We start from the raw sequence: 14,245 nt of genomic DNA, 5'->3' as shown, positions 1-14,245 counted from the left end.
ACATACACCTCCCTCTACTGCCAAAAGGTAATCCAAGGCTAATCTATTTTGGTAGACTGCTGTCCTCATCCTGGTGTTATGCTTCGCTAGAAGATTGAGCGCTTGTGATGTCTCATTTGTGATAATCTCAACCACCGCCTGTAATCTTATAATACGGTTGAGCATATAAATAGGGGTTCTATAACCAAAGGTACCATCCTCAGCCCACGTGGCTGGCCCATAGTAATCTATAATACGCTGGGGAGGCCATTCATCATCTTCCCAGGCGCCTATCTCTATGGGTCCCCTTTTCTTCCTATGATTCACATCATACACTTTAACACCTAAAGTCTCACCTGTTTCAATCGGTAACAAGAAGAAGGATGGTTTGAGCATACCCAACACACATGCCCCTTCCCAGTCCTGTGGCAGCTCCGAATAGGCTTTCTTACCACAGATCCAGTACAAATTTGCTGGGGCTCTCCAAGTAGATGTGATGGATAGATCAAACCACACATCCTTTAAATTGGCATATCTAGCAAACGGGTTAGATGGTTCTGAGACATTTGAAGCCGACCACCAAGTTGTATTCTTTGTATCATCATCATAAGCTTTTTGCCCTAGACAAGTTAATTCTCCTACAGAAGTATTATACATTATTCCTTTCCTTGCTATGCAAACATAACCTATGATGGAGGTCTTTAATCTCCACTCAGATTTACCTCTAACACTCATATGATAATCGGCTTGTGTAGATATTAATTGGTCAACTGCCTCAGAACCGGACATTACCTCCTTTGCTTCCCAAGGCCATTGGTCTCCCATGTTAGTACCTCCACACACATAGCAGTTGGTAACATTAAGACTACCGGCAATACTTTCAGCTAAATCGATGAACAGGTTTTTAGCATTATGGGGGATCTTATTATCTATACTCATCTCTTCGTAAAAGGAATGGTATACTTGATGAGTCTGGGAGGATACCGTATCAGTCTCTATTCCTATAAACAATAATGTCCCAGGATCTAAACCCGTCCCGTATATTTGAAACCCAAATAAATTTCCATACTTATCTAAGAACTTGTCGGGGTTATTAATGAGTATATGGACTGGGTTGCATTCCATAGACTTACAATAAGGGCTAGTCGGCAACTTAGTCACTATCATGTCTTTGTCTACTGTCTGTCCCCAAGTTGCCCACCCCACACAAGACCAATATGGGCAAAAGTTATAATCTCTATTTGGGCATCTAGGACTTACATATTTATTTTTGCTACTGAGACAAATATATTTATCGTTAGACCCATACGTCCTCTCCCATCTAAGATCCCCACATACATTCCACGGCTTTCTACCACTCGATATCGCTTTACACGCATCAAATAGCAGAACACCCGAAGAATGTACGGATTCTAACACCGTTTTATTAATTAGGGTCCCCTGAGGATCTCCATTCCTGAGAGTCAACCAGATTGTACGAGGCTGATACTCCGGACTGAAGCACTTAGGTTCTCCTACTCCTAAATGGCACACACTATAATCTATATTTAAGTATCTACATCTCGATACATCTCCTTTACATTCGTATTGTGAATGCCAAATTAGGGTTTGGGAAATATGGTTACCTGTTCTCGTAGTCTTAATGCATACCTCACAGCTAGGAGTGTCGGTACCTCTACCTTCCTGAATATAAAAACACATATAAATAAACACTATCAAAAGCACATCTTTCGCCGTCATCCTCAGTCTTCGTCCGTGCGATGGCGCCTCAGCTTCCAGGATGTGAGGGGCTGCAGGGAATGGAGTTCTGCTCATCTTCACAGGTGTCCCTTCGAGACTTTCCTGGCTTATACACTATGTGATGGTAAGCGGACAGGCTTTATTATGGCCTTCTCACTCACACCTGTAACAATAAAATTTGTAATCCACAATAATTCCTCGTTACTCCGACTGAGTAGTGCGTTTTAACCGGATCTTGCAGGGATTCTCTGGATCTGCTGTAACTTGCCAAGAATCGACTGCTGCTGGTTTAACCCTGGAGTGATGTATCCACGGAGTCACTTCTGCTACTTTTATTGCTGTAGGGGTAGACAAAAGAACAACATAAGGACCTCTCCACTTGGGCCCTAACGGTACATTATTCCACTCTTTAATCCACACTTGATCTCCTGGATGATAACTATGAACAGGGGGATAAATATTCACAGGTAATCTATCTTGTACCCATTTCTGTACCTCCTCCATAGTCTTACCCAACTCTACAACCTGCTGCCGGGTAATTCCTTCTCCCAACTGACTCAAGTCCCCCCTTAAGTTACCAAGTACGGGAGGTGGTCGCCCATACATGATTTCAAAAGGAGAGAGGCCCATCCTTCTGGTAGGGGTACTGCGGATTCGCAATAAAGCTATGGGTAAGAGAACGTTCCACTTAAGTTGGGTTTCCTGACACATTTTAGCCAACTGGTTCTTTATAGTTCTATTCATTCTCTCTACCTTACCAGAACTCTGGGGTCTATATGCAGTATGAAGCCTCCACTTTATACCAAGCATATGAGTCAGTTGTTGTAGGCACTGATGAACAAAAGCTGGACCATTGTCCGATCCTATAGAACAGGGTAGTCCATATCGGGGTATTATTTCTCGTAGCAGGAATCTCACAACTTCTCCTGCTTTCTCTGTACGAGTAGGACATGCTTCTACCCAGCCTGAATAGGTGCACACAATTACCAGCAGGTAACGATGTCCACCCGATTTAGGCATCACTGTAAAGTCTATTTGTAGATCGGACATGGGGAGTCCCCCCATAAACTGAACTCCTGGTGGCTTTACTGGTCCTTGTCTTGCATTATTCTTAGCACACGTTACACATCTGCGTACAATGGCCTGAGTCAAGTTGGACAATCTTGGTATGTAGAAATGTTTTCTAAGAGATTCTTCAGTACTGTCTCTCCCAGAATGTGTCCCGTTGTGATAATTTTGGACAATTTCTACCGCTAGCGATGCTGGTATAACTATTCTTCCATCTTCTAGCTGATACCACTTGTTCTCCAGATACTTTCCCGGTTCAGTCTTTAACCACTCCTCTTCTTGAGCTGTATAAACTGGAGTCCATTGGGACAGTGGAGTTGGTATAAGAGCAGCTATATGCCCTACATACTCCTGTCTTCCTGATTCAGCAGCACGCTTAGCTGCACTATCTGCCATCCGATTTCCCTTGGTTACATCACCATCTCCTCTCAGATGCGCTCGACAATGTATGATACCGACTTCTTTCGGCTCCCACACTGCTTCCAATAGTTGTAGGATTTCAGCTGCGTACTTGATTTCTTTGCCTTCTGAATTCAGTAGTCCTCTTTCTTTATACAAAGCTCCGTGGGCATGAGTGGTTAAAAACGCATACTTAGAGTCCGTATAGATATTTACTCTTAAACCTTCAGCCAATTGTAACGCTCGTGTTAGTGCTATTAATTCTGCCTTTTGTGCTGATGTTCCTTTCGCCAGTGGCCGAGCTTCTATCACCTTGTCTATTGTTGTCACTGCATATCCTGCATAGCGGATCCCTTCTTTCACATAACTACTGCCGTCGGTGTAATATTGAACATCGGGGTTCTGGATGGGAAAATCACGAAGATCTGGTCTACTTGAGAATACTTCATCCATTACTTCCAAACAATCATGTTGACTTTCAGTAGGTTGTGGCAAAAGGGTAGCTGGATTTAAGGTGTTTACAGTCTCTAAATGCACTCTTGGGTTTTCACACAACATTGCTTGATACTTGGTCATACGGCTATTACTAAACCAATGATTTCCTTTGTAATCCAACAACGTCTGTACTGCATGTGGGACTCGTACATAAAGTTCTTGACCCAGAGTGAGTTTATCGGCTTCAGCTACTAGCAGGGCGGCTGCAGCTACGGCTCTTAGACAAGGTGGAAGTCCGCTGGCCACTGCATCCAGTTGCTTAGACATGTAGGCAACAGGTCTTTGCCATGATCCCAAGTACTGTGTCAATACTCCCACAGCCATTCTTCTTTGCTCGTGTACATATAAGTAGAATGGTCGTGTGTGATCAGGTAGACCTAATGCTGGGGCACTCATCAAAGCCTTCTTCACATCTTCAAATGCCGTTTGCTGTTCTTGGGTCCATAAGAAGGGGTCGTGCTCTGTACCTTTGATAGCTGCGTACAGAGGTTTTGCTAGTATCGCATAACTGGGAATCCATATCCTACAGAAGCCTGCTGCCCCCAAGAATTCTCGCACTTGTCTTCTATTCTTGGGTATTGGTATTTGGCAGACAGCTTCTTTTCTCTCTGGCCCCATAATTCTTTGACCTTCAGAGATATGGAATCCTAGATACTTGACAGTTGGCAAACACAACTGAGCCTTCTTTCTAGACACCTTGTATCCTGCCTTCCAGAGAATGTGTAGTAGATCGTGCGTTGCTTGCTGACAGATTTCTTTTGTAACTGCTGCTATCAACAAGTCATCTACATATTGTAACAATACACACTCTCCTGGGATGGACTCGAAATCCAATAGATCTTGACTTAGGGCTGAACCAAATAGGGTAGGTGAATTTTTAAACCCTTGGGGCAGTCTTGTCCAAGTCATTTGGCGTTTTGAGCCCGTTACAGCGTTCTCCCACTGGAAAGCGAAAATACATTGACTTTCTGCGGCAATTCGGAGGCAAAAGAAGGCATCTTTGAGATCTAAGACTGTGAAGTAAGTAGCCCCGCCCGGAATTAAAGCAAGCAGGTTATATGGATTGGGTACAACTGGATGTATGCTAACAACCGCATCATTGACTGCTCTTAAGTCCTGCACAGGTCGATACTCATCTGTGCCGGGCTTTTGAACAGGCAGCAATGGGGTGTTCCAGGGGGAAGTACAGAATTTTAGGATACCATACCGTATGAACTTATCCAGATAGGATTGGATGTTCTTCTTAGCCTTCTGCGGAATGTGATATTGTCTTAGGCTCACTGGATAAACCCCATGTTTCAGTTCAATTTTTATTGGTGGAATATTGCGGGCCAGTCCTGGTGGGTTGTTCTCTGCCCAAACTCCTGGTATGTTAAACAATGTCTCATCACTCCTAGGGTTTTGGCTAGTCAACACTGTATAAAGTCGCCACTCTTCTTCCTTTGGTACGGATAAAGTCATAATACCTGAAGGTCCATTAAACTTTAAAGATGTTGTTCCATCTGGTAGGAACGTAATCTGCGCTTGTAATTTGGATAGCATATCACGTCCCAGCAATTGGACTGGACATTCAGGCATATAAAGGAATTGGTGTTTTACTACGTGGCCTCCCAATGTACAGAGTCGACTTTTAAGAACCGGTCTTTCAGCACTTCTTCCAGTTGCTCCTATCACAGTAATAGTCCTTCCAGATGGAGGAGCAACTAGATTAGTCACCACTGAATGTTCAGCACCAGTGTCGATCATGAACGCACTCCTTTTCCCCCCTATTGATACATCGACCATAGGCTCCGCTCGACCAAGGGGGATGGAGCCCGGTCGGTATCAATAGTCCTCCATGACCGTGTCAGCCAATCCTACGAAGTCCCTACCTTCTCTATCGCGGGACCTTTGCGCTGCTGGAATATACCTGTCTTCCCTAACACTTCCTCTGTTCCCATTACTCCCTCTATACCCATTACTCCCTCCGGGGCCTCCTCTACCTCTCGCTCTGCCTCTAAAGTTTCCGTAGCCTGCCCTGGGTTGGTCTCTCTCGTACTGCTCTCTTTGCGGACATTCGTTCCTCCAATGCCCTTCTTCCTTGCAATACGCACACTGATCCCTACTCAAAGGCTCCCTACTCCATCTATTATTGCCTCTATCTGGGCCCCGTTTATCTACGCCTGCGATCGCTACCGCTAGCATATCAGCCTTTTTACGCATCTTGCGCTCCTCCTCTTTCTTGCTTTCTGTTTCCCTATTCATATAGACCTTATTAGCTACCTCCATTAGTTGGGAGATTGACATACCTGCAAACCCTTCTAACTTTTGTAGCTTGCGCTTAATATCTCCGTAAGCTTGGCTGACAAAGGCGGAGTTAACCATTCGGGAATTGTCTGCGTCTTCCGGATTAAAGGGGGTGTACAAGCGGTACGCCTCCAATAATCGGTCATAAAAGACACTGGGCGCTTCATCGCTTTTCTGGATCACCTCAACTGTCTTCGACATGTTAATGGCTTTCTTTCCTCCGGCTTTCATGCCAGCAATTATAGCGTCTCTATAGGCTCTGAGTTGAACCATATCAGCACCATTTACGTTCCAATCGGGATCAGTGTTGGGATAATGTGTTGCGGCCCATGCTGCTGGATTAGCTTGGTTCAAAGCACGGGCTCTATCCTCTAATGCTTTAATGGCTGCTTGATTTATTCTTGTCCTTTCCTCATTGTTAAATAAAGTCATTAATAACTGCTGGCAATCAGCCCATGTCGGATTATGTGTCTGTACTATTGAGGTGAACAGATCAGTCATGGCTTGTGGTTTCTCAGTATACGAGGAATTATGGGTCTTCCAGTTTAAAAGGTCGGTAGTGGTGAAAGGGACATATACGAAGACAGGGTCAGCGTGTGCCATTTGACCTGCGGCATCGATATAAGCTGACCCGGGATTTAAGCGAAGAGGCATCTGATAGTGCTTTAATTGTTGGGCACCAGTCAACTGTCGGGTTTGGATGGGGCTACGTAGGGAAGCGTCAGTCATGGGTTCCGGTCGGGGAGATATAGGGTATGGGGATGTGGGAGGTTGGTTTTGGGAAAAGGTAGTGAATAGAACACTTCGGGCCGAGCTAGATGAAGCTTGACCGGAAGTCTGAAGTGGCGCCAAATCAGGATATTCGTTTCTAATGGGGGTGGGTTCTGGTTCCGGAAGGGGAGATTTAGTACGAGGGGGGGTGGATCCTGTACTGGAGGAGGAAGCGGAAGTGGATGAGGGTAATGAGGGAAGGGTTACAGGACTTCCTGTATTTGCGTCACTTCCTCTTACCGGAAAGTAAGGGGGCGGCAAAGGGATCTCGGACTCAGGGGGCGTGTCCAAAATGGGCCTAACACCAGCCCTAGTGGACGAACAAGTCCTAGCTACCATGAGGCGACACTGTTCCTCGTGGCATGTCCGGAGCCATTTTGGCGAGTCATTTACGGCCTGTCTCCAACAATCAATATAAGGAAACTGGCCGTAAAGTTCAGGCCTACCTGATACAGCCACGTGTAAGCGCTGTACCAGAGTTGGATCCAAACTGCCACGTGGCGGCCATGCCGCAACCAAAGTAGGCCACTCCCTAGTGCACAAAGTGACCAAACGTACAGGGGACATCTTAACCCCAAAATCACAAACTTTGAATCCCTTTTTAAAATTCTTAACCATACATCCTAAGGGATCCGGAATCGTTGACTGCGACGCACCCATATTTAACAGTGGAACGTCGTCGACAACGATTACTATACACGCGTACTATTCAACAGTCACACCCGTTTCCTCTGGCAACAGCACCACGTGGTACGGTTACCAAGTGAAACGTACACAATAACAATAAACACTCAGGGAATTCCCGTACACACACAGCTGCTACACCAGTCACTATATAATCAATATTATGCCCTTTGGCGTAACTACACAGTCACCCACGCTATAATTCTCTATATACGAATTACCCGTCTATAACACACCCCAGTAACATCGTCTTTTACAAATAGCGGTTACAGTACGGTTAGCATAGGTCAAAGCACAAGTTAAGGTCACAATACAATTATTAGTGGTTATGGTGTTAAACATGCAATGGACGACAATGATTAGTACTTATTATATAATGTCAGTAAATATACAGGGTTATGGTACCGTGCACTATAATACAGCAACACACTATTAACACTCTCGCTAGACGGCTGAGCTCGCGCTATCTAACAAGATATACACTTTACTAAAACAATCGTTAACACATTTACAATTCCCAACTAAACTATTGGCCAGTACCTTGAATGGACTACCTAAAACTATATACACCCGTTTTGGTTAGCCACACTGCCCAATCACCACATATACATAGCGAGCTAGAGAACCGAATTTACACAGGCGCCTCTTAGTCGCACTATACAACGAGCTAGAGATCCGAATTTACACAGGCGCCTCTTAGTCGTACTATCAAAAGTCTAGTGGGTTCCAAATTTACACGCCTTCCCACTTAGCCCAGATAGGATGAGAACTAGCGAACCGAATTTACACAGGCGCCGCTTAGTCTCCCGGTCCCTCCGACCTAGCGAACGTAATATACACCCTAGAACGCTAGTCTAGACAAGACACCGGTGTCCGGCTAGGGCTATCTTACACCAGGACCCCGCCTGACTAACCAAATCAAACGGTCTGACTAAAGAGCGTTCGATCGAGCGGTGCGCCTTCGCTCCTTCCCTCCGACAGAGGGGGCAGATACAGATTCAAAAACCCCTTTGGGCCTACCGCACAATCGGTATACCCCTAGCGGGTCCTGCCGTCTAAAACAGCAGTTATCTTACCTCCTCGTTCCTGAACCTGAGTTCACACTCATCGACGGGGACACCCCAGCACTTCTCACGTAGAGGCCGATGATCTCCTGGACAACAGACCAGTGGCGCCGAGACGAAGGGAGGTCCACGCAGAAGTTCAGGGGTGCAGCCGTAGAGAACGTGGGCAAAGATAGACCGTCTCACGCCTCTGCCTCTCAGCTACCGTTGAACGATGAGCTTCCCGGCCAATGCACCAAATGATACCGGAGAAACTGACGGAAGCCAAGCACAGAGAGATGGACACAGGTTTCTTCAGGAAGGAAGAGATTCTTTATTGGATCACCGATCGGGACTCAGAGGGACTAGCGTCACCAAAATACAGCAAAGTCTGAGTCCTGAATACATAGAGTACATTCCTTATATAGCACTGTAGCTCCTCCCACAATTAACTACACCCACACATACCCTTAACCTATTTAATGAATAGAGTCTAAACTCATCCATCCGGTCTAACCACGTGGCTCATCTGATACAAAGGAGAGGGACGCGTAATTCCAGTTCTTACATTCCTGCACCTGGTCAGTACAGTGATGACAGTATCTTAGCTACGTGTTATTAACTAACTGATACTACAAACACATATACATACATATGCCTTGTGGCAATCTTAGCCTGCTAAACTTGTATTTTACTGGAATTACATCACAGTATTATTGCTGTGGAGCTCTGTTATACACTCAGACACAGTACTGGGAGTATTATTGCTGGGAGCTCTGTTATACACTCAGACACATTGCTGGGAGTATTATTGCTGTGGAGCTCTGTTATACGCTCAGACACATTGCTGGGAGTATTATTGCTGTGGAGCTCTGTTATACGCTCAGACACATTACTGGGAGTATTATTGCCGTGGAGCTCTGTTATACGCTCAGACACATTACTGGGAGTATTATTGCTGTGGAGTTCTGTTATACGCTCAGACACATTACTGGGTGTATTATTACTGTGGAGCTCTGTTATACGCTCAGACACATTACTGGGAGTATTATTGCTGTGGAGTTCTGTTATACGCTCAGACACATTACTGGGAGTAATTTTGCTGTGGAGCTCTGTTATACGCTCAGACACATTACTGGGAGTATTATTGCTGTGGCGCTCTGTTATACACTCAGACACATTACTGGGAGTATTATTGCCGTGGAGCTCTGTTATACACTCAGACACATTACTGGGAGTATTATTGCTGTGAAGCTCTGTTATACACTCACATTACTTGGAGTATTATTGCTGTGGAGCTCTGTTATACACCCAGACACATTACTGGGATTATTATTGCTGTGGAGCTCTGTTATACACTCAGACACATTACTGGGTGTATTATTACTGTGGAGCTCTTTTATACACTCAGACACATTGCTGGGAGTATTATTACTGTGGAGCTCTGTTATACGCTCAGACACATGACTGGGAGTATTATTGCTGTGGAGCTCTGTTACACTCAGACACATTACAGGGAGTATTATTACTGTGGAGCTCTCTTATACACTCAGACACATTACTGGGAGTATTATTACTGTGGAGCTCTCTTATACACTCAGACACATTACTGGGAGTATTATTGCAGTGGAGCTCTGTTATACACCCAGACACATTACTGGGAGTATTATTACTGGGAGCTCTGTTATACACCCAGACACATTACTGGGAGTATTATTGCTGTGAAGCTCTGTTATACACTCACATTACTGGGAGTATTATTGCTGTGGAGCTCTGTTATACGCTCAGACACATAACTGGGAGTATTATTTCTGTGGAGCTCTGTTATACACTCAGACACACCAACAATATGGAGCTCCTAGATGAGCTCTTGGGATAGAAAAGGACAGATGGGTTTGGGGACCAAAATAGGGACTGTCATTCCTGAATAGGGACACTTGGGAGGTATGTTACTGTGCCCTGCCTGTGATACAGAGAGTGATGGTGGGTGTTGTAGTGGGAGTGACAGGGTGGAGTTGAGATATACAGAGCTCGTTGTGTTTACATGTCAGCAATCAGTCCTTTTACCCAGAGCCGGGCCTCCCCTCCCCCTGTAGAGCACACTGTGTGCTGTCTCTGCATATACTCTCTGCTCTGCATGTGTGGTGCTGTTATAAAGAGACCGAATCTGGTGTTATATAGAGACTGTTCCTTATACATTGCTTTAGCTGGTGTTCTACACAGGCTGCTGTTATACAGAGGGTCTGCACATGGCACTGACACACATATTGTCTCCGCTGCAGGAGCCGGACAGACAGAAGGATGATGAGAGTGAGGACGAGAGTGAGGTCCTAGAGGAGAGTCCGTGTGGAAGATGGCACAAACGCAAGGAACAGGTAATAACTGATCTCTAATATCTGATTTCTATCAATACCACCTCTGCTGGGAGTCCTTTCATCATACAAACACCATTATACGCTGTTTAAGCTATTCCAGTTTCATTCCAGATATTTCTGTGTGTAAGGTGTGACTGCAGTAATACTTCCTTAACATTCCCACAGTGACCCCGGGAATATATCCTTAACATTCCCACAGTAACCCCGGGAATATATCCTTAACATTCCCACAGTGACCCCAGGAATATATCCTTAACATCCCCACAGTGACCCCGGGAATATATCCTTAACATTCCCACCGTGACCCCGGGAATATATCCTTAACATTGCCACAGTGACCCCGGGAATATATCCTTAACATTCCCACAGTGACCCCGGGAATATATCCTTAACATTCCCACAGTGACCCCGGGAATATATCCTTAACATTCCCACAGTGACCCCGGGAATATATCCTTAACATTCCCACAGTGACCCCGGGAATATATCCTTAACATTCCCACAGTGACCCCGGGAATATATCCTTAACATTCCCACAGTGACCCCGGGAATATATCCTTAACATTCCCACAGTGACCCCGGGAATATATCCTTAACATTCCCACAGTGACCCCGGGAATATATCCTTAACATTCCCACAGTGACCCCGGGAATATATCCTTAACATTCCCACAGTGACCCCGGGAATATATCCTTAACATTCCCACAGTGACCCCGGGAATATATCCTTAACATTCCCACAGTGACCCCGGGAATATATCCTTAACATTCCCACAGTGACCCCGGGAATATATCCTTAACATTCCCACAGTGACCCCGGGAATATATCCTTAACATTCCCACAGTGACCCCGGGAATATATCCTTAACATTCCCACAGTGACCCCGGGAATATATCCTTAACATTCCCACAGTGACCCCAGGAATATATCCTTAACATCCCCACAGTGACCCCGGGAATATATCCTTAACATTCCCACCGTGACCCCGGGAATATATCCTTAACATTGCCACAGTGACCCCGGGAATATATCCTTAACATTCCCACAGTGACCCCGGGAATATATCCTTAACATTCCCACAGTGACCCCGGGAATATATCCTTAACATTCCCACAGTGACCCCGGGAATATATCCTTAACATTCCCACAGTGACCCCGGGAATATATCCTTAACATTCCCACAGTGACCCCGGGAATATATCCTTAACATTCCCACAGTGACCCCAGGAATATATCCTTAACATTCCCACAGTGACCCCGGGAATATATCCTTAACATTCCCACAGTGACCCCGGGAATACAACCTGACATTCCCACAGTGACCCCGGGAATACAACCTGACATTCCCACAGGGGCTCTTGGGAATACAACCTGACATTCCCACAGGGGCTCCTGGGAATACAACCTGACATTCCCACAGGGGCGCCTGGGAATACAACCTGACATTCCCACAGGGGCTCCTGGGAATACTGCCAGACATTCTCACCTGACACTGGAAAGTTTGGACCACGGGAATTCTTATAGATATCCAGAGAGATGGAGTGTTCCGAGAAATAAGTATTTTCATTCTATACTGAGCAGTCCTTAAACTCCCATTCAGTTTATGTCTGGTTTTCTGTGATCCCAACCCTGTAATTCTTCCCAGAAATTTTCATGAAATGCTACGAGCTTTGTCCAGTGTTTACTCTGGCTTTCTGTTTGTGATTGTCCAAGCGGACAGAGATAGAGATACAATCAGTAACTCTTATCTCCTGGCCTTCTGCAGGCAGGGTGTATCTGGGTGATAAAACATGGTAACCTGCCGTGTTCAAACCCCGCGTTTATATTCATTATACATATTAATGAACTAACTATCAAATATTGTACGAAACCTGTTGGGAATAAAATGCAAAACACAACTTTTGACTTTAAGTGAAAATGATCCCAAAATCTATATACCGGTATACGTTCTGTTAATCTTTCCTTAAAGAAGTGATTATTTTTTTAAATTTTTTTTATTAGGTATTTTTAATGGTATTTTTTTTGCAGTTTTAGAATATATTACTTAACCGGTGCCAGACTCAGACGAGAATGGAGAATTCCGAGCCCTGTGTCCCTCTCTCCCAGCCCCAGCTAATCTCTCACATTATTAACCTTCTTATGGCTCAAAGCTGCTGCAATTCTTTCAGGATCATTGAATCGAGATTTATGGCTCTTAATGGCTAATACATCAGAGCTATTAATTCAGCGATTAAATGGTTTCTCTTATATTAGGAGCTAAAATGCATTCTTCAGGGTGGTAATCTGGTTAATAGAGCAGGCCGTATCCAGCGGAGCACTGTGTGTGTTTATTATAGCATGTGATCGTGTCACCCAGGTTCATGCTGACTGTATGCTCCGCGCACCATCCTAACATTGCTCCGCACATACACACAATGCTCCGCTCAGCCTCCTACCATTACTCTGCTCACCCTCTTACCATTGCTCTGCGCACCCTCTTACCATTGCTCTGCGCAAACCTCTTACCATTGCTCTGCGCAAACCTCTTACCATTGCTCTGTGCAAACCTCTTACCATTGCTCTGCACAAAGCTCTTACCATTGCTCTGCGCACCCTCTTACCATTGCTCTGCGCAAACCTCTTACCATTGCTCTGCGCAAACCTCTTACCATTGCTCTGCACACCCTCTTACCATTGCTCTGCGCACCCTCTTACCATTGCTCTGCGCAAACCTCTTACCATTGCTCTGCGCAAACCTCTTACCATTGCTCTGCGCAAACCTCTTACCATTGCTCTGCGCAAAGCTCTTACCATTGCTCTGCGCACCCTCTTACCATTGCTCTGCACAAACCTCTTACCATTGCTCTGCGCAAACCTCTTACCATTGCTCTGCGCAAACCTCTTACCATTGCTCTGCGCAAACCTCTTACCATTGCTCTGCGCAAACCTCTTACCATTGCTTTGCGCAAACCTCTTACCATTGCTCTGCGCAAACCTCTTACCATTGCTCTGCACAAAGCTCTTACCATTGCTCTGCGCACCCTCTTACCATTGCTCTGCGCAAGCCTCTTACCATTGCTCTGCGCAAGCCTCTTACCATTGCTCTGCGCAAACCTCTTACCATTGCTCTGCGCAAACCTCTTACCATTGCTCTGCGCAAACCTCTTACTTACATTTTTCTACACACACTGCTCTGCATAAGCGCACAGTGCTCTGCTCAGAAGACACCGTTATTCTGCTCTGCATAAACACCGCCTGCTCGTTACCTATTTCACGTCTCCAGTGAGTGCAGGTTACCCCAGTGTTTGGTATCCCATTGTCGCCTTATTCATTTATATCTCATTAAATGTAAGTCAGGCTGTATATGTGGGAGGAGCCCCCAGCGCAGACCACCTATCTGTTACACCATCCATTTATGGCCCCAG

The 14,245-nt window shown here is 45.4% G+C and overlaps 1 protein-coding gene across 2 annotated transcripts in view; it reads left to right on the top strand.

Annotated features, from left to right (window-relative positions):
- The window catches only part of NRBP2 (nuclear receptor binding protein 2), a 198,120-nt gene that overhangs the window by 18,622 nt on the left and 165,253 nt on the right, over window positions 1-14,245 (top strand). For both annotated transcript variants that reach the window (XM_063450956.1, XM_063450957.1), the window contains exon 2: window positions 10,748-10,840. In XM_063450956.1, coding sequence (XP_063307026.1) covers window positions 10,748-10,840 — 93 coding nt within the window. The remainder of the gene's footprint in view (window positions 1-10,747; window positions 10,841-14,245) is intronic.

The sequence above is a fragment of the Pelobates fuscus genome, chromosome 4 (genome assembly GCF_036172605.1).
Source record: "Pelobates fuscus isolate aPelFus1 chromosome 4, aPelFus1.pri, whole genome shotgun sequence".
NCBI lineage: Eukaryota > Metazoa > Chordata > Amphibia > Anura > Pelobatidae > Pelobates > Pelobates fuscus.
Note: the sequence above shows the minus strand (reverse complement) of the source record. Positions and strands in the feature narration are given on the sequence as shown.